This window comes from Gigantopelta aegis, chromosome 6 (assembly GCF_016097555.1).
Source record: "Gigantopelta aegis isolate Gae_Host chromosome 6, Gae_host_genome, whole genome shotgun sequence".
Taxonomy (NCBI): domain Eukaryota; kingdom Metazoa; phylum Mollusca; class Gastropoda; order Neomphalida; family Peltospiridae; genus Gigantopelta; species Gigantopelta aegis.
The window spans coordinates 67,290,736-67,313,661 of record NC_054704.1 but is presented as its reverse complement, the minus strand read 5'-3'; the positions used below and the strand labels follow the sequence as shown (position 1 = coordinate 67,313,661).

The following is a 22,926-nucleotide window of genomic DNA, read 5'->3' as shown; positions in this document are numbered from 1 at the left end:
GTTTTTTATATTTATTTCTTTTTTATATTTATTTCTTTTTACTTTTAATGTAGTAAAATCTAAATAGGTGAAATCAAATTACCATTCATTCAATCTGTAAATCTAATTTTGTTTGTCAGTTGACAGCTTGAATTTAATGGAAGTAAAAAGGTAATTTTATGTAAGGCAATATTTAAAATTTCATCTATGATTTTGAGGGGTGAAATGTAGCTTAGTGTTACTGTCAAATTTATTCTCATCCCAACCAGTGCTCCACTATCGGTATATCAAAATCTGTGGAAAGGACTTTCTTATATGGGAAAGTGCATAAAGAAGATCCGTGGCTGTTAAGTGGCAGGAGTAGCCTATGTGGCAGCAGCAGGTTTCCTCTTCCTTTTTCTCTGAATCAAGTGACGAAATAACTATATGTTAGACACTACAAGGATTTATCCAGACTTTCTATGGGTCCGAGGGGCGAGACATAGCCCAGTGGCAAAGAGTTCACTTGATGTGCAGTCGGTCTGGGATCGATCCCCATCAGTTGGACAATCGGGCCATTTCTCGTTTCAGCCAGTGCACCATGACTGGTACATCAAAGGCAGTGTTATGTGCTATCCTGGCTATAGGATGGTGCATATAAAAGATCCCTTGCTGCTAATCAAAAAGAGTAGCCCATGAAGTAGCGACAGTGGGTTTCTTCAGTCAATATATGTGTGGTCCTTAACCAGATGTCCGATGCCATATAACCGTAAATAAAATGTGTTGAATGTGTCGTTAAATAAAACATTAACTTCCTTCCTTCTATGGATCCGAACATAGGCCCCGTCCCAAAAGAAAAGGGTACTGAAAATTTCCAAGTTTTGTGCTGAAAGTTCCCAATATATATATATATACTTGTATTTAATTATGTCAGTTTTAACTAATTAATTAATTCAATGACCTAAACAATATCCCAAGACTGATTTACTTGCACTAATTTTCCGAATCCCATCAGACATGGAACCTGGTCAAAAACATCCTGGATAAATCGCTGGATACATTTTAAAATGTGCTGAAGAGTTGTTAAACAAATATTCCATTTATATATTCATCGACTGATTTTATTTTATTTATTTAAAAAAATTTTTTTTAGGATGCAGCCAAGGTTGTGCAGCAGTTCATGAAACGCGACCCGGATGAACTGAACTTCAACGTGATGGCGCTGGTGAAGACCAAAGACTGAAGTCGTCTGTAAGTCTCACCAGCCAGACATGTGTCCGGTGACTCCAGAACTAGTCAATCCGAGACCAGCGAGGCGATCATTCTGCACTGGTTCCAGTGTCTTATTGTCTCCCTTTGCTTCTTGACGGGCCTTGTGCTTTCATGAGCCACACGTGTCGGTATTGTCGCAACATTCCATCAGTGTTTTGGACATTTCTTTAAGGTTTTACTTTCCTGGTAAGATACTCAATTTCTTGTTCACATAATGTATGGTGCCAAAAAAAGAGAGAACATTATTGTGGTTAATTCAAGTTAAAATAGCAAAAACTACAAATCTGTTTTGGGTTTCTTGTTGACTTTTTTTTTATGGACTGATATTTACAAAACAATAGATACATTAATTCATTAATTGATTGATAAAGGTACTTTAGGAATGAACATATCCGACAATTCAGACAACCACAGATCAGTTTGTTTGTTTCAATAATATAAAATTAGCCATAGAGTATCTGGATTTGCAACCAGATATCCTTATTACTTATGCATACCTGGAGAAACTTAAAGTTAAAAATCAAAATGAGATAGCTTTATTTGTACTGAACTGAATGTTTGTCTTTAGTAATATAATATTATGTCATGGAAAGTCTACCTGGTGTAATATCTAGTCTTGGGGTTTTTTTTGTCAAGTTTTGTCAAGATTTGTTTTTGTTCGTTTATTAAGAAATACAAATTAAAAATATTTGTAATGTGCTTGGACATTGGATACATTTCAGCATGTCAATGAAGAGGATTTTAAATTAAGTGCATTGATTTTCCTACCAACCAGTTGATTAGCTTTGTAAGGCATACATCTGTTTTGTTCTGATGGAAAATACAGAGTTTAGTGTAACCAAATAGCAATGTGATGGTAATATCTGTAGGAATTATAAGCACCACAGACAGTATCTTTTTCAACAATACAATGACCCTTTTAAAATAATAACTAAAATGATTTTTAAAAAGAATAACATGCTAAAAGATAGTTAGGGTATATAAGGGTTACATTTTTATAATGGAAATTTTAAAAATGATTTCTGCTTGCCCAACCCCCAACCACCCCATCTCAAAACAAAAAGAAGAAGAAGAAGAAAGAAAAAACCCTGTAATGAGAAATAGCTGAAATATATCCCTATCTCTGGAAGTACAACTTTAATTCCTATTTTATAACTGTCTTATTCCTTGAGTTATTGGGCTTTAAACATGCCATCATGTTGTATGTATGTGTATGGCCATTGCTGACTCATTTTGTGCATGGCAGGGAAACCATGCTTACACATGACTTCAAAAGGACATGCATCAACAAAAGTTATTGTGTGTTGCTGTTGTATGATAAAAGTGTAAAAAGAATAATTTGAGTTGAGTTATATTTTAATAATAATGGTTGTTGTAGTTGTGGGCAGTTTCAGGGGTGAGATGGGTTGGGGTAACGTTGACATTTAGCTTATGTAATTGTAATAATATTTATTGCTGTTGTAAGCTTCATTAATATAGTGTCAAGTTACATAATTATTCACTTTTAAGCTCATTATTATTATTTTCATTTCTAATTTCAATTGAACTCAGTATCAGGAACTAACTGGACTCTGATTATTGCTTACTGTAAACATTTTCACGGACAAAATTAACAGATGCAGATATGTGATGTGTTGTCATATATATGAATAAATATTGCTTGTTGTAATGAAAGTGTTGTCATGTTTCATTGACTTGTTTCAAGTATTGAAGTGTTGTACCTGCCTCGGTGGCGCAGTGGTTAAGCCATCGGACTACAGGCTGGTAGGTACAGGATTCGCAGCCCGGTACCGGCTCAACCCAGAGCGAGTTCTTAAGAGCTCAATGGGTAGGTGTAAGGCCACTACACCCTCTTCTCTCTCACTAACCACTAACCAACTAACAACTAACCCACTGTCCTGGACAGACATACCAGATAGCTGAGGTGTGTGCCCAGGACAGCGTGCTTGAACCTTAATTGGATATAAGCACGAAAATAAAGTTGAAATGAAATAAAACCTGCAGATGGTAAAACACACATTAGATGTTCTTCTTGATGTTGACATGTTTTTGCAAATCAAGGTATGTTTTAGCATACCCACAACCACTGAGTTCAAACTTGAGTATTCTGGACCCAGAATGTGATGTCATCAGACACAGGCCTGACACTGGGATCACAGGCCCGAGAAATATGTCAGAATGACCATATGTTTGACGTCCAATAGCCGATAACAAGATACAAATCAATGTGCTTTAGAGGTGTCGGTCCTGTCATGGACGGAGGAGCCTACCAAGGTCGGCTCTTGTGCCCATGACAGGCGTGCGCTACAACAGCTTGTTCTGAATGTGCACGTAAAACCCTATGACCTGACCTGACCTGAGGTGTCGTTAAATAAAACAAACTTTACTTTTTACCCTCCTGTTTGTTTAAAGTGCCCTTTTTAATGACTTTTGATCATCTACAATATACAACACTAAATTGACCTGAAAATGCATCGGAGTATCTTTATTTTAAACATTTCCGGGGAGAATGACCCTGAAACCGCCACAGATCTCGCTCCCTTTAGAAGCTCAGCTTATTTGTGTTTGGCAGACTTAAACTTACCCTTTTTATAATTTTGTGGGACCCCCCCTCCTTACTAAATCCTGGATCCACTCCTGGCAAGCGTGACACTCGGCTGTTTCGTGATGTAATGACTAGAAACCCGATCTTATTGAAGACCCAGCGGTGAACGATTGTCGTTGTCACGTTGGCAAACATTCCATCCAGCAGTTTACAATGGTCCAAATGAAAAAAAAAAGTTATATGTTTTTTAGTGTGATCATTTTAAAACATATTTGTCGCCGAACTCTTGGTTATAATGAAAAAACAAATGTATGACACATTCATTTTCTGCAGCCTTTTACTGTACAATAAAAATAATAATAATTAAAAAAATTTAAGTAATTTTAAAAAACAAAATACAAAGAATAATTGTGAATTCTTATCATGTTTGTATTTTTCTCAAAATAAACCTCAATTCATATAAACAATGTATTATTGTTATATCAGTTGAAGTATCCGGGTAACTGGCGTGTTTCAGTGACATCTATAATTTACTATAATAATACAGTCTAAAACAGCCACATTTGTGGACTAAATAATATACTTACCTCACTACACTACAGCCAATTAAAACACCAGCTTTATGAACCAGGAACTGAGCTGATATGTCTGGATATGTCTGCATATTTATAACATGACTCTACTGACTAATATAAGTTGCTGAGTGAGTTGTCTAATGTACACGTAATGTATAGAATAATGTGGGGCTATCAAATAAAAAATATACTAGTATATATATGTATAACAAACTCCAATAAAATGCAATAGTTTGCAGCTGATTCATCAGCCTTTCGTTGATTTGCTTATAACATCCATATATATAGTTATTATGCAACAGAGAACTATGAAAATTTGCACAGAAATATATACATGTATATATATATTCTCAAGTAGACTGGTTAATGCCGCTCGGCAAATCCTTGTGGCATTCATTTTTTTTTAAAGGCGGGACGTAGCCCAGTGGTAAAGTGTTCACTTGATGTGTGATTGGTCTGGGATCGATCCCAGTCGGTGGGCTCATTGGGCTATTTCTCGCTCCAACCAGTACACCACAACTGGTATATCAAAGGTCGTGGTATGTGTTATCCTGTCTGTGGGATGGTGCATATAAAAAATCCCTTGCTGCTAATCAAATTAGAGTATAGCTCATGAAGTGGCGACAGCGAGTTTCCTCTCTATATCTGTGTGGTCCTTAACCATATGTCGGACGCCATACAACCGTAAATAAAATGTGTTGAGTGCGTCGTTTAAAAAACCCATTTCCTTCCTTTCTTCATCATTTGAACGTTTCGCAGGATAAAAGCGATATTTTAAGACAGTAACTAGTTATTCTCTATATGCATTGCTCAGTTTTAAAACAAAATATGATACAACATGTACAACTGAACTTACGGTAATCTCAGAATGTTGGTGTGTCTGGGGGGGGGGTGTAACTGTCGAAGAAAGTTTGTTTTGTTTAACGAGACCACTAGAGCACATTGATTTATTAAACGTCGGCTGTTGGATGTCAAACATTTGGTAATTTTGACGCAGTCTTAAAGAGGAAACCTGCTACATTTTTCCATTAATAGCAAGGGATCTTTTATATGCACCATCTCACCTTTGATATACCAGTTGTGGTGTACTGGTTAGAACAAGAAATAGTTCAATGGGCCCACTGACGGGGATCGATCCCAAACCGACCGCACATCAAGCGAGTGCTTTACCACTGGGCTACGTCTCGCCCCCAAGAAGTATAGAAGTGCATTTCATCCTGGAAAAACACGAAGAAGATTGTGGGCCAATCGATCAAAATTTTTAGTTTTTACTATAAACATTGAGTAGCTTCTCAGTGGTATAGCATTTTTTAACATTACATTTTCTAGTGTGCACCGTTTTAAACATGATATAATTATATATAACAAAGTGGGGAAAAAAAAAAATATACACAATGTATATATATATATATATATATATATATACTCTTCAAAAAAGTAGGGGAACTCAAATAAGAATTTACAATTGCTAAAATTGTAAGATATATTAGCTGTGGGGAATGGTTATGTGATAATGGTGAATTAATTGGGCAAACATTACAACCGGTAGTTCAGTATTACAGCAGGTTTTATGCGAAACAAGTTTAGTAGTGATAAAACTTATAAAATGCAAAACATTGAGATTTTACACAAAACCACTTTATTACATTGATAATACAATGTAATAAAGTGGTTTTGTGTAAAATCTCAATGGCAAAAATGTTAATTTTGATACATTTAAAAAAAATTAAAAAGAAGAAGAAAAAAGAAAAGAAAATTATATTTACCAATAAGAACCTACGGCACATATTAAAAATGATGGTTGATTGGCCAATCAGTTTCTCTTTCCACAAATAATCTTTTTTTTCTTTTTATTTTGAAGATGAAATACACTTCTTTATTTGTCCGCAATTTTTTTATATTTCCTTGTCAAGCTCTTCAATTTGACATGACCGCTTTTCTCGGAGAAATAATCTCGTCTTTAAAAGGCCTAGTCCAAAGGGTTGCCATCGCAAAAAAAGAAAATCTGAAAAAAAATAGGGAAATGTTTTTGTAAGCAATAAGGAAGTGCATTTTATCTTGGAAGAAAAAAAAATGCCAAGTCAGTCGATCATCATTTTTAGTACACACATTAAGATTTCAGCCTGTGAAAATTGACACTACATTTGGTTAATCTGCAAACCTTGCGGCCTGTAACACATGAATATAAAGTTAAATAAAGTAAAACAAGAGTGTGTGACTTTGAAACGGAGAAGTACCCTCTGAAAAATAGACTAGAGTTCACATCCATTTAACTGTTATTTCTCGGGGGTATGTACGTTTTTAGAATTTAAAAAATACATTTCGCAGTATTTCATAAACCAGGATGACCAAGAAAAACTCAACTGTACGGTAATGGAAAGAAAGAAAGAAATGTTTTATTTAACGACGCACTCAACACATTTTATTTACGGTTATATGGTGTCAGACATATGGTTAAGGACCACACAGATTTTGAGAGGAAACCCGCTGTCGCCACTACATGGGCTACTCTTTCTGATTAGCAGCAAGGGATCTTTTATTTGCGCTACCACAGGCAGGATAGCACAAACCATGGCCTTTGTTGAACCAGTTATGGATCACTGGTCGGTGCAAGTGGAACGGTAATGGATAATCTAAACCATAAAATGTATGTACTGTCTGATTTGAATTATCAATAACAGATCTAGATCCTAGAGAGAGAAAAAAAGAGGTAGTGTTAAAAAAAAAAATTAGGGTCAGTCACTTTAATTAGATGTTTAGTAGCTTCTCGACGGAATAGCATTTTAAAATATTATTTTTGCTACCATGCACTATACACATATATTTAAATATATAAAATACACTATCAAACTGAAACTTTTACCATCAATGCATAGCATAATAAACCTGTTTCACGTACATATTTGTGTATGGATGTGTGTCAGTATGACTCTGTAAGGGTACGTCTTTCTCTTTATCTCTGTGTCTCTCTCTATCTGTATCTGTAGACCGTGGGCCCACTATAACCCCCCTGCCCCCCCCCCCCCCCTAGGGATTTTCAAGATGAGTATATCTTTGAAGCCTATCCATAGACATATTCAAATCAGCTTGTCTGCAGGCAATCTGTTGGTGGGTGTTTCTGTAGGGCACGTTTGAGTGTAGGCACCCTATTTATTTTTAACGGGACAAATTTCTGATCAAGGTGAATGTTCCACATAATTTTCAAAAATATTTGAAAATAATTGTGGACTATATGACTGCTTTTACTTTAAAGCTGGGTTACTGGTGAATGTATTCCACCAAAAACTAATACATGTTTGGCATCTGTCTAAGTATAGTGAGTCAATGAATTTGAAATGTCCTGAGTATTACGAAACATAGTATATGAAAAAACTGCATGGCAATGTTGAAATTAACATGCAGACATATTTTGAACAGGTTTAAGACCAAATTATGAATGCTATTCATGCTAAATTACATGTTCATAACAACAAACCACAAAGCAATGCAATATATGTGGTATGGATATAGTACCGGGGGTATACTCACCAACAAACGTTAAACAGTTCCCGATATACATTATTCTCTATGTACATGTGTATATATACATACCGTACCTAAAACATTGTGATCCTTTTATTATTGTATTGTATTTAATATCTGAGGGCAGCATTACTTAAATATGGTGCAGTACATGCTGTCTAAACCATTTACATGGATATTTTGAATATTTTTATATTACACACAAGTCTTACAAACATAAAAAGTGAATTTACATACCATTCTAGGCAAGTCTGCATTACATATACAATTTATCTATCTCACAACAGTTCATCTTACAATAGCTAGTTTTTTTTCATTGCTTTTTGTAATATTTAGAATTGCAGTTCTATTTATATTATGCTTAACTTATGTTTTGGTGTATATAATTGATATCTACATAGAATATTGTCATCAGGCATATATCTAGCACTATAAAAATGTAACTTTCATTCCCAATTCTCAATCATTTTATGTGACCCAAATATGATATATGTGAAGTTTACAATTTTCTATTTCTGCATCCTTTCTTTTATTCTATAAATAATTATATACTTCTCAAAATAAGTTACTAGTAAGCAATGTATTAATATCTATGTATATACACATACTTAGGATTGCCTGAAGCTTTTATTATTGAAAAAACAAATAGACCTGGCTTTTTTTCAACATTAAAGCTTCTTTATTCAAATGTAGTTCAGTATATGGAGTTTATATACAATGTTCACAAATTTATGATGTCTCTGTTCTTAGTACCAGCCAATTATAAGTACCTTTCCTCGGCATGTGTGTTAAAACATTTACAATTCATCTATCTCACAGAAGCTTGTACTATTTTTAAAAACATATTTATATTTAAATTGTGCTTAATTTATGCTTAGGTTTATATAATTGACATCAGATATAGTCATCAGGCATATCTAGCACTTGACTTTCTTTCCTATTTCTGTCTTATCATCTGACTCAAATATAATGTCTATTATGTTCACAATATCTGTAATTTTTTATTTTTCCTCTGGGCCTTTGCTCTTGTTCCTCACTCAATATGTCAACAGCTCTTGCATTATCAGATCACAAACCATCCAATTCAGCTTCAGTATTTCTTTGGACATTTCTCAGCCATTTCTATGTGGTTGAGGAATACCCTGGACTTTGTGATGTGACTAATATGAGACCATGGCAATTTGCTCTCTTCCAATTTGCTCTATTGGTACAGCATATGTCAAATGCAAACCATGTCTGGGGGTGTTGTAAAGTACACAAGAAGATGCAGAAACAAAGATTATACTTCAATGTCTGTACATTGCTGCCAGTTCACCATCCCAGATACAACAAATTTTATACACTCAACTTGGCAACAAGAGGCATCTTATAGATGTGCACAGCATCATTAAGGATGCAGGGAAGACACCGACTAGCAATTCCAGCTGTGCTTGCCATTACTAGCTATGATACCAACAGTGCTTTTATGCAGAATGGAAAACTGGAGGTTTTGAATATTCTCAAGCAACACCAAGACTTCCTTGAAATGTTGTTAGCTCATGAAGTTCAGCAAAAATTGATGTTCATATATTTAAGAAGCAGATCATTTCATATACCTTCTCTATGGGAGTGCAGGTGCGAATAACATACAAAAACATCATGACTTGAGAAATATCTGGAAATGTTTGTTGCCAAACCAAGGATGATAATATTGAACTACAGTAGAGTGTAAATCAGCCTTCTCCACTCTACTCTAAATGTATGTATTCACTGAGAATGCTCTGACAATGCACATAAAGAGGACAAATTGCCAAGTTGTCATTTGGTATCAGTCATGCCAGGCAGTCCAGGCTATTCCTCAACCAAATTGTCATGTGGTTGATTAATTTTAGAAGGAACACTAGAGTTGAAATAATGATATTATACTATGAACGCTGATGGACATACTGATGGATGAACCAGAGCAGAGTCTGGAGAAGGAGAATACCAGAAACTGTGAACATGACAGACATATTTTAATTGCATGAAAATGCAAAAGAATATGAAAGGAAGTCAAAACTTTCCTAGACAATATTTGATGTAGAAACTAATTATATACACTTGAGCATAAGTTAAGCACAATGTAAATATAAAGGCAAATCTAAAAATATTACAAACACAGACTAGTATAAAATGAACTTTTGTGAGCTAGATGACTTGTACATGTAATGCAACAAAAATTATGGTAGGTACTCAAAACTGATGCTTTAAATTTTTAACACTGGTGTTTAGTAAAGAGGGACATATTCATAATATTGATGCACATACATGTATACTCAACAAAATTAATTAAGGACTAGTAAACTTTCTTATATTGTAATATAATTCTTTGTTACTGTCATATTATTTTAGCATGTTTTGGTCATATATATGGCTTCTATACATTGTTTCAGTAAACTTTTACTGATTATACATGCAAAAAACACTGGGTATTTCACATACTTATGAAAAATATTGAAATGAGCATTAGGCAAGTATTTGTTACACATTTGTTCAGAATGTTTTTTGTTATTGTGTTCCCTCATAATTGTTATTTAAGTCATTAAGTTCAAGAACATGCCACAATGCTGACAACTTTCAACGGAAGAAGTTGTAGTTTCCCCCATATTTAAAGAAAAATGCTAAAATATCTACTGGATCTTAATTAATTTTGTTGAGTATAGTATAGGCAGATATACTGAACCATATTTGAATAATGCTGCCTCAATATATTAAATACAGTGCAATTTTTAATAGTAAAAGGTTCAAGCAGCCCAAAATATGTGTAAATATAGAAAATAATGCATTTCAGGCATTACTTAACTTTTGCCGATGAGTATATCATTATTCATACCATTTGGTTTATTACTATTAACATCTAGTATAGGATGAATATCATTAATTTTGGCCTTATATCTGTTAAAAATTTATATAGATGACAACTTTATCACTATATTTAATTTTTCAATATAGTGTTTTTGGGACACAAAATGTGCAACGGTACCCCCATTCAAATGGCGATATTTTTTTAATCCACCAAATTTTTTGCTGCAGACAAGCAGATATTAAATTCATATATAATGAGGTATCTCAAAATACTTGTCTCCAAAAATCCCGGGGGGGGGGGGGGGGGGGTCGGTATCTGGCCCATGGACTACTGTCTCTCTTTCTTTGAAGCGAAACTTCGTGTGACGAAGAATTTAGACTGGAGTAAAACTAACTATTGTAAGTGTTCTGTTTCAAAATCCCCAGTTTTAGTAATATGTTTGAGATCGTGAATGTTCAGACAGATTCGTCTAGTACATGTTTGTCCAGATTTACATCTCTTTGTCACGACTGAGAGATGGGTTTTTTTCCCTCTTTGTTTCTTTGTTCTGTACAGAGTACCAGGGTATGTTTGCCGAAACTGTTTTCATCTGCACGTCGGCCACGTTTAGCCGCGGTTGCGATTGTTATTCAGGGTGCTGATGTTTGTTCGTGAGGGCGTCGTGAACCTGACCATACTATCAAAACAACGCCGTCGTCGTATCCGTGTTTCCCAGTGCCACTTTGTGTCCCAAGCGGGATGTAAGTCTCCTATCATTCTGACGTAAACAAAAACAGGAAAATAGCATTAACACCACAAAGGAGGACACAGAGCATGCAGAGATAAGCGAATCTTTTATTTAAGGATGGGTATTGGACGTCTTTATTTACTTATTTAGTTCGCTGTTCTGTTTTCATTCATCTTCGTAATATAAGCTGTACCAGACTTCTTACGAGTAGGATTTTGCTTGTTCAGTACAAGAAGGAACCACTGCTGACCCTCCTAATCACACCTCCCACCCCATCCCCATTTTCTATTTGCCTGTCGCCTCATTGTGTGGGTGTCTAACACCCTCCTCCAAATGTTGATCCCCGCTCTATCCTGAGTACACAATGAAACCAACTCCTTTCAAAAATGCTGTTTTAAAAAGACCAAAAAACCCCAAACAAAACAAACTAGAACACACACACACACACACACACACACACACACACACACACACACACACAGGCGTACGGGGTCCCATTTTGTAGGGGCGGGGGGGGGGGGGGGGAGAGAGGCTGGCTTTTGCCAGAATTAAACGAAAATGCCCGAATCTGGATAACAACATTTATTCATAATTAGCATTACTACCAAAACAGCTATATAGGATTGCAAACGAATTACTAAGTATTTTACACGGATAACAACTAATTTTGAGAGAATGACGGAAATACATGGTAAAAAGGCCTTAGGTTAGCACATTGTGCCCAATATCTGCAAATGTTTTGCCCGAATAGGTAGTGCTCAAGCACTAAGGGGGCAGTCCCCCTCCTTTTCCGTCTCGTACGCTTATGTCCCCCCCCCCCCAAAAAAAAAAAAATATTCCCAAGAAACAAACAAAAAACAAAACAACCCCCCCCCAAAAAAAAAAAAAAAAAAACAACAACAACAACAACAAAACAAAACAAAACAACTCCAAACCCAATCGTTATCTCGAAATGACTAGTTATCGGCTGTTTTCGGTTGTTGTTTTTTTACAGGTGAGCTTTGAAAATGCTAGCCACCATAATATTATCAGCCTGCTCCTGTGTGGAGACCGTATAGCGCGAGCGGTGTTTGTTTTGTAGGTGTATGCTAAGTGATGTAGCAGTTTACAGATGCTTCCGTCACATTGGCTTTCTGTTCAGGTCTGTGTGGGCCCCCGTCCTCACGTGATGCCCAGGTAAGTCACACTGACACAGAGCGTCGTCACAGGTAAACGAGTCGTGTCGCAATTCAAAGGGGAACATCGCTGCTGACATTTGTCAGGTGTTAACGTTGTAGAACCACTGTCACGATGAGGCAACCGAATATCCACTTAGTGCGGGGTAATGTTTGCGACAAACTGTGCGAGGTAACTAATTAACAAAAAAAAAGTCACTGAATATAACAGTTTTCGTTTTGACACCACCAAAGCACTTTAATTAATTAAGCACCGTTTTTTTAGGATGTCAAACATTTGATAATTCTGGCATTGTGTCTTCAGAGGAAATCCTCATCTTTTTTTCTTTCTTTTTTATAATCATCAAAGGTATCTTTTATTTGCACACATGTCCCACAGACAGAAAACCACATGATACGATATATAATATACCAGTCGTGGGGTACTGGTCGGGACGTAGACAACCCATTAGGTCCGACGAAAGGTTTAGATTCTATGACTCAAGCAGACCAGGTAATATAAGTACCCTATCGACTGAGCTAAATCTCGTCCCTGTATTTGACTACTGGTATTTTATGACGATCGCATTTCATATCGTCCAGTAATAACTAAAATTGTCAACATCACCAAAACAACTAACATGCTCCTAGAAAACAGTAATTGGTGTCCAATAAATGTCAAACTTGATATCCCTAACAAACTTCTCAGTGCTAAAATACTAATATTATTCGTCGCCTGAAATCGGCATAGACTGACATCATGGGCAGATACAGGGCTAGCTCGAGTCACCTCTAGCCCTCACCTTATTGATATGTTGTAGGGGAGGGCTAGAGATGACTGTGTGTGATACTTCGGCAATCGTCGACGACCAAATGGTAGCCAACTACTGTATCTAAAATACAATCTTTTTCCTAAATCTGATGACCCAAAGCTTTAGTTTGATTATTCTCGAGTCCAGTCATGACATTAAACTTTACATGTTGATAACTACTGTCAACATGTCACGTGGGCACACACTTTGCTCTACGTCACCACAAGAAAGTACAGCGCAGGGGCCTATTTCCCTAAACATCGTAAATTTACGTTTACGTGCAAAATGTAGCTTACGATGTTTAGTGAAATTGGCTCCAGGTTCGTTTCACATAGAGGCGTCGGCTTTCTTCGTGTAACGTTGGTACTGGTTAACAACATGTAAGTTTAATGTCACGACTGGACTCGAGAATTGTCAACCTAAAGCTCTGTGGCATCAGATTTAGGAAAACATGTGTATTTTAGACACAGTAGCTTGCAACCACTTGGTTGTCGACGATTGCAGCAGTATTACACACAGCCATCTCTAGCTCTCCCCTACAACATATAAAGAAATGGGAGGGCTAGAGGTTACTCGAGCTAATACAGGGTGTGCAAACCTTTTCCGTTTTTGACAGTCAATTTAGGTTATCTTGTATATACACCTTTTGAGCTATCTGGATTGTCTGTCCAGGACAGTGGGTTAATAATTAGCTGTTAGTGAGAGAGAAATCGGTGTATTGGACCTTTCCACCGAGAATTCAAAAGTCATTCTGGGTGAGAGCAGGTACCGGGATGCGGACTCAGTACCTTCCATCCTTAAGTTCACTACACTATCGAGTACGGTCCCTAATAGTATTATGACAAAGCTATTTATAATGAGTTAAAGTTTGTTTTGTTTAATGACACCACTAGAACACGTTGATTTATTAATCATCGGCTACTGGATGTCAGACATTTGGTAATTTTGACATATTCTTAGAGAGGAAACCCGCTACATTTTTCCATTAGTAGCAAGAGATCTTTTATATGCACCGTCCCACAGACAGGATAGCACATACCACGGCCTTTGATATACCAGTCGTTGTGCACTGGCTGAAACAAGAAATACCCCAATGGGCCCATCAATGGGGATCGATCCCAGGCCGACCGCATATCAAGCGAGCGCTTTACCACTGGGCTACTATTGATATAATTGATACAATACGTCATTTAAACATTATTTTAATGATGGTTATAACAGTACGTGTGGATGTGGGTGAGGGTGTTTTTATGATAGATATACCAATGGACTCTGGTGCATTGTCACAGCCATAAGGTAAGTATAATACATAAAGGAAGTGTCTGTGCATGTATTGCACAATGTATATGTTAAACGGTAATAAAAGAAAAATCGAAATCGTATTTAAGAAACTATTTATTGGCCATTCACAAACATTATGAGACGAGTTGCAAAAGTATGGTGTGTCAATCATTTACAATTGCTTTGAGACCATTGCTTTTTGTTGCACAGAATTTTTTTCGCGAGTATTAATACATGTATATCAATCATAGATGGGACGATTACTTGAAAAAAATAATCGATTACGATTACAATTACTTAAGAATGTCCTGATTACGATTACGATTACGAAGACATTCCAATAATCATGATTTCCATCATGATTACATTTCTACAAATGTGCACAGGTAGTGAAATGATGTATTATCAATACAATTTATTTATCGTTTTCATATGTTATTACATTTGAGAACTAGCTATAAATTTACAGGATATTTCGGCGCTTGTACAAAACAACAAATTTGTGACATCTGGTCACTGGATGCATTGACGTCATCACCGCGGCTGACAACATGCGGCGAGCATAAACATTTATCTGACAGGAAATATTTACAAATCTTTCAAGAGATGTTATTGATACACGTACTTCCATGGGATGTTGAATACTATATCCAGTTAATCCACATACTAGGATGTACAATGCAAGGATGGTGTCTGTCTTTGCGTGTATGTGTGTGTGTGTGTGTGTGGGGGGGGGGGGGGGGGGGGGGGGGGGGGGGTAAACCTGGATATCATTTATAGCGCATCACACGACAGTCGAAGAGTAATAGTGCAATAAGGTCATGTCTGGTGTGTCGGTTAACGGGACTGCCGTCAGTTTGCTGCCAATGTTTTTGACTAAAAGCTGTTTTTAAAGGGATATTCCTGAGTTTGCTGCAATGTTTAAGATGCTATCGACTAACAGAGATTTTTTAACGATTGTAATTGCATATCAAATATATTTGTCTGCATATAATATTAGTGGCTGTATATTAAACGTGTTTCTGATCGTTCTAATATGTGTACTAGGTTAAATTTCATTTTATTTCCTAGAATATTTTTGAAGACAAAATCCAGTTTGGGCTTCTTACAAATATTAAGACAACCAGAAACACACTGAATATACAGACACTGATATTCTAAATAAGAAAATATATTTAATATGTAAGTTTAAGCGTAGAACTATTTTTAGTCGGAAACATCTTACAATGCAGCAAACTCATGAATATCCCTTTAATTAAGATAGTTACTTAGTAATATATTTTATTGCTTAGAATGTGTTAGTGTTCGCATATTCGATACATGCGCTTCTAATCCTCATATTTTTCTTAAATCGGTCAATTATTTGTAAAATTACTGTAATTTTCAGGTAATTTGAAAAGTGACTGAATCACTCAGAATTTACAAATTGCCTAATTGCTGGTGTTTCAGTCATTTTACAAGACTGATAGTAGTAGGTGCATTGAGTTTAAAGTATACGGACAAGGCATCGATTACATCGATCTAAAACGTACCAAACTACACGTGAGAGCCAAAATCACCAAAGTTGATGGCAATGTCTTAACAAAAGATGAAAAGGTGAAACATCGAGTCATTTGTTTAACAGAAAGAAATTGCTTTATTTAACGACGCACTCAACATATTTTATTTACGGTTATATTGCGTCGGATTGTTTAACAGATTAACTGTAATGCAGTTGTTTTTTGTTAGTTTTTATTATTATTATTATTGTTATTATTATTATTATTATTATTATTATTATTATTATTTTATTTATTTATTTATTATTTTTAAATCCTTTTTTTTTTAGATCGTATTCTGTTTGTCAACAAAAACATGAAAGGACAATCACTTTATTCATAACCAGACGGTATAAAATTCAGTATAATTGACTTTTCTCACATACCATTTTATGAGAAAATCATTCGTTCTTTTTGATAGCACATACTTGTTAACACATGTACGTTTGTTAACAATTTCAAGACATACGACTGACTGCTCTTAGGTGATGATCAGGTCATCAATGCCATACATCCAATGAAAAAGCAGCACGGTCGAAATCGATTACACTGTGATGTATGGTTAACCTAACAATCATTTGTTTGTGACGCGTAAGTTAGCTACAAGCAAAAGGGCTGGAAATGCCTTTTAGTCGAAAAGATGTTAAAATTAGCCTAAAACATGATTTTTGAGGGTATGTAAGAAATAGAATGATACATTCGTGCCCGTTAAATACCAATTATCTTACAACTCATTGTTCAAAAACATACTTTCGCTCGTTAGATATTGTAAGATAACGGCCACTCATGTACTATTCTCTATAGAACTGCGTTTGTGCAATACTATACTAATAGATCAGAGCCCTAGACTGTGTACTTGATTAATCTATAGATATGTATCGCAATGCATGTTCAACTTTAAAAAAAAGTATTAAAGTGACATTCCCTAGTTTTTAAACACTACTGTGTATTTTCCCCACTATTACAACCGTTTTTGATATTGTAATCAGACCGTACTTACATTGTATTGTTTAGATTACCAATTTCCGTACATCTGATGATCAGAAGTGTTTCTGGTCACCTCGAAATACATTTTTAAATACACATTTGTATATATAGATATTATTAAATTTTTAGAAAACGCGCATACCTCTGAGAAATAACGGATATGAAAACGAGTTCTAATCTATTTTTAAGTTTATTTCCCCGTTTCAAAGTCACGAAGTCTTGTTTCACTCTATTGTAACTTTATCTAAGTGTGTCAGGCCCTACATGTTTGTAGATTAACCAAACTTAGTGTCCATTTCCACTGCCTGAAAGTAGGGTCTGCGATTTTAAATTTAATAGTTAATTAAAATACTTAAGCGTTTATCTATATGTGATTATTACCACTGACGCCTTTTAAGATTTTGGGGCGGGACGTAGCCCAGTGGTAAAGAGCTCGCTCGATGTGCGGTCAGTCTGGGATCGATCCCCGTCGATGGGCCCATTGTGCTATTTTTCGTTCCAGCCTGTGCACCACGACTGGTATATCAACGGCCGTGGTATGTACTACCCTGTCTGTGGGATGGTGCATATAAAAGAACCCTTGCTGCTAATCGAAAATAGTAGCCCATGAAGTGGCGACAGCGGGTTTCCTCTCTCAATATCTGTGTGGTCCTTAACCATATGTCTGACGCCATAAAACCGTAAATAAAATGTGTTCTTTACTTTTAATAGACATTACACAATTCATGGAGTCTCGGGAACTTTAAAAAAAAAAATTGTTACAAAGTACTTGGTGTTATCAGCTGACGACTGCTTCAAATAGACGTGATTTTTGCACTCACTGAACCCTCCATTCATACGCAAATAGCCCAGGTCTCGTAATAATTGGTCATAGCTTTGGGCTGGGAACGGCAGTGGTGTAATAAATACCCAAACTGATCCCGTTGGTCAAAGGCTGGAGACATGATGTAATGTGACTGACATAAAGCAGACGCGGAGGAATTTCATTCATGAAACTCGCGGAGTTATCCATGAATAGAACCAACTCATACTTTCGAGTTTGTAAAATGACAGTCGACATTTATTGAACTGTTTTGAGGATCCGGTTACAAATAAATACTAGTAATCAACTCAGTTCAGTTGTAAGGTCAGTCGAGCGTGGGGGTTAAAGATTAGGCAAGAAACCAATTTATTTCAGAATCTTGAATCTTAATAATTTTGTTATCCTAATGGTGGCACAAGGAATATATATACTCTTCAAAAAAGTTGGGAACTCTAATAAGAATTTACAATTGCCAAAATTGTACGGTATATTAGCTGTGGGGAATGGTTATATGATAATAGTGAATTAATTGGGCAAACATTACAACCGGTAGTTCAGTATTACAGAGGTTTTATGACCACCAAAGATCTTGAAGGACGATTGGGGTCAGAAGTGAAATTTGAAAGTTGACGTTTTTTTATCAGTAAATCGCAAATTCAAACAATAAAAATGACTAAAAACAAAACAATAACAACTGTATGATCAACAGAATAAAAAAAGATTGACAGAAATAATGTTCCAGTTATTAATCGACCTTCTTGGAAATTGTCAAAATTGAGAATGACACCCCACGCACGAGTACGAGACAACTGCGTGATGCACGTGCAAACTGGAATGTGTTTCGATGTGTTAATAAACAGACTTGAACGTTCTTTACTAGGATGTCTGTGGTCAAAACGTATGTTCGGTCTAATAGTTGATATTAACATTAATATATATATCAACGGATATTTCAATCATATCGAACAACTACTTAGAAGTTGAGACCATTTTAGGTTTATATGTAACTAAATGGTAAGATTTACACAGGCGACCTGGCACCGCGAATTGTTTCAGTCAGAAACGAATTTAAATTCCACTCCACTTTCACAAAACTCGGGATCCACCCTTGGTAATCAACTAAAACGTTTTCGCAGGCAGATTAGAAGTAGACCCCATATAAATTTATGAAGGAATCTTACTTTATGTAACCCAAATAGACAAAAATATATATGATCGAGCAGCGTTGACTCAAATCACCTTTGTATTTTGACATAAGTCGGTGGAGTCAACAACTTCCTAAATCTGTTCAAAAAAAAGAAGAATAAAATTTCATTGATAAAATTTGCGAAACAGGACACCGACGTTCATTCATTCATAAGCCGCTACGAATGAGTAATCATAACACGAAAATAGGCGTTTGGTCGGGTGGCGTGTTATTGCGCAACCTACATAGTATCCTATGTTTGTGCGTTGGCGGACTTTTTTTTCTTTTCTTTTTTCGAGTCAGGTTTACTACTAATATTTTTAAATGCGTATTATCACCCTTTAAAAAACCACATCGTTGAACATTGCATAATCTGAATGACCTGCGGCCTACATACTCGCTTTTTAACTATTCCCAACCGGAACTAACATTTCCTTTTTCTAGCGCGTTCTCACTATTTCTCCGAATTGCACTTGTGATCACGCGTTCGGTCCGTGACCGAGTTTTTTTTAGTTGGACATGTCTCTTCGTGTTTCCCCCCGTTAAGTACTGGGATACTAAAAGGTCAAGACTAACCCATTTATATACTTACTCGATTCATAAAGTTTCTTATCCCGTTTATCACCTGGATTAACAGAATAAAAGATATGGCTATTTGTAATGTCCTAAACGTATATAATTATATTTAAAAATAACTTCGCATGGCGTGGTTGCGATGTAGATTTACTTATTATATATGTATGCATGTGTTGTATATGTATGTATGTATGTATGTATGTATATATGTATGTATGTATGTATGTATGCATATGTGTTTGTGTGTAGGTGTGTATATATATATATATATATATATATATATATATATATATATATATATATATATATATATATACACACACACACACACATACACATACACATACACATACACACACACACATGTATATTCTTACGTTTCATTTTCATAAAAAAATATTTAAAGGTAGTCTCTCCATCTGTTTATCTCTCTCTCTCTCTCTCTCTCTCTCTCTCTCTCTCTCTCTCTCTCTCTCTCTCTCTCTCTCACACACACACATACATACTCTTACACACACATTCTCATTCTCTCTCTCTCTCTCTCTCTCTCTCTCTCTCTCTCTCTCTCTCTCTCTCTCTCTCTCTCTCTCTCTCTCTCTCTCTCTCTCTCTCTCTCTCTCTCTCTCTCTCTCTCTCTCTCTCTCTCTTCCTCGTTAGTATTCAATTCAGTTTTATATTAAAGAACAGTCGTTCTTACAATCCTCAAGTTATATTCTTACCCCAGACTTCCCGACCAGCTTGAATATTCGTAACAATATACTTGGTCTGGTTTGTCGTGTTTCACGAACGTGGAAAATCGCGCAATCAGGTTTATTATTTCTATATCACAAACGACTTTCTAAATGGTTCTATCCGGTGTGTTAAATGCTTCCTCAATAAACACTTGACCGTTCACGCCGCTCTCGCCGTATAACGGTATATTAACTCACCCTCGGGTGCCGTGAGCGATTTAACTGTCGATGACCTTGCACTGTTGTTCTAAGATTCACATACAATGCAGATAGGATCATGTGCGTCTAAGGAAGGCAGCAATTTGGAGGGGTGGGGTGGGGGGGGGGGGGGTATATATTAATTAGATTTTTAACTGGGGGCAGTGCATTATCTTTAGAATTGCATACCCCCCCCCCCAAAAAAAAAAATGAACCCTGACTTCTGCCGCCTATGGACAGATATTGTCATAAATTACGTGCTGGAATGGTCACAGTCGAATATTATTAAGTCACCTATGAACGTCCCTGCCTAGTAATGGAAGATAGAAGGAAATTAAGGACACTACAAACCCTCCAGATCAAAGAAGGAAGGAAGGAAATGTTTTATTTAACGACGCACTCAACACATTTAATTTACGGTTATATGGCGTCTGACACATGGTTAAGGACCACGCAGATATTGAGAGAGGAAACCCGCTGTCGCCACTTCATGGGCTACTCTTTTCGATTAGCAGCAAGGGATCTTTTATATGCACCATCCCACAGACAGGATAGTACATATCACGGGCGTTGTTACACCAGTTGTGGAGCACTGGCTGGGACAAGAAATAGCCTAATGGGTCCACCGACGGGGATCGATCCTAGACCGACCGCGCATCAAACGAATGCTTTACTCCCTCCAGATCAAAGAAAACCATATACTAGTACAGGCACGGCGGAACAAGTAGAGATTGGGGAGGGGGAGAGCAAAGTTTCTAGGGGATTCGGGGGGTATGCTTCCCCGTTAAATTTCGAAACCTTGATGTCCTGAAATGCAATTTCCTGCATTCTGCAAGTAAAATTCATCTCTGCTTTAAGATCTACTACCAATAATATTTTGATTCAGAATTATTGGAGGGGCTATGTAACAGAGTAGGTCAATTGCGTGATCATTAAAATCAATATGTGTATGTGTGCGTGCACGCGCACGTGTATATATTGTGTGTGTACCTGCTTATGTGTGTGTGTGCGTATGTTTATCATTGTATGTATTTTGAATCATCTCATCTGCACCCTTGCCTCCAACGGCCCCGTCTGTATGTATGTGTGTGTATGTGTGTATGTATGTATGTATGTATGTATGTATGTATGTATGTATGTATGTATGTATGTATCTATGTATATACCGGCCTCGGTGGCGTCGTGGCAGGCCATCGGTCTACAGGCTGGTAGGTACTGGGTTCGGATCCCAGTCGAGGCATGGGATTTTTAATCGAGATACCGATCCCAAACCCTGAGTGAGTGCTCCGCAAGGCTCAATGGGTAGGTGTAAACCACTTGCACCGACCAGTGATCCATAACTGGTTCAACAAAGGCCATGGTTTGTGCTATCCTGCCTGTGGGAAGCGCAAATAAAATATCCCTTGCTGCCTGTCGTAAAAAGAGTAGCCTATGTGGCGACAGCGGGTTTCCTCTAAAGCCAGTGTCAGAATGACCATATGTTTGACGTCCAATAGCCGACGATAAGATAAAAAATCAATGTGCTCTAGCGGCGTCCTTAAATAAAACAAACTTTACTTTGTATCTATGTATGTATGTATGTATGTTTGTACGTACGTATGTATGTATTGATGAATATGTGATGTACGTAATACATGTGTGTGTATGTATGTATGTATATGTGCATGTGTGTGTGTGTATGTGGGTGCGTGTAATAGTATATACATGATACTCATTATAAAATGAATTAAAGGCCAGTGTAGTGTGGTGATCATAGTGTCTAAACATGATAGTCGCAAAAATCTTACACATTGTGGGGTTATCGTGCATTTTAACCCCAGTCTCACATACATTATACTCATTTAAAAATGATTCTTGGATAAAGGCCAGGGGGTTCCTAAACTTTCGGGTATGTTTCTTATCTACTCCCGACTGACCGGCCTCGGTGGCGTCGTGTCATATCTAATATTGGGTTTAGCAGGCATTTTTGATCATAGTTGACGTCCTAAACATGAGTGAGCTCCGCAAAATGGGTAGGTGTCTTGCACCACATTGTCAACAAGGGGTTATCGTGCTATTTAAACCCCAGGGAAGCACAAATACACGAATTATCTCCCGAATGGGTCCGAGTAGCCCATCTTGGTGATTCTTGGATACACGTCTCAAGACCGTAGGGTGGTCCTGAACCCTGACGCCATATTCGTCAGTATGCGTCGTGAATAAAACACTTCTTCTTCTTTACTCCCGACTGTTTTGAAC

The 22,926-nt window shown here is 36.7% G+C and overlaps 1 protein-coding gene across 1 annotated transcript in view; it reads left to right on the top strand.

Annotated features, from left to right (window-relative positions):
* The window catches only part of LOC121374949 (ubiquitin carboxyl-terminal hydrolase-like), a 59,356-nt gene extending 56,457 nt beyond the window's left edge, over window positions 1-2,899 (top strand). The window contains exon 9 of the mRNA XM_041502092.1: window positions 1,112-2,899. Within this exon, the coding sequence (XP_041358026.1) occupies window positions 1,112-1,201 (90 nt within the window). The 3' untranslated portion in view covers window positions 1,202-2,899. The remainder of the gene's footprint in view (window positions 1-1,111) is intronic.
* The last annotated feature ends 20,027 nt before the right edge of the window (window positions 2,900-22,926 follow it).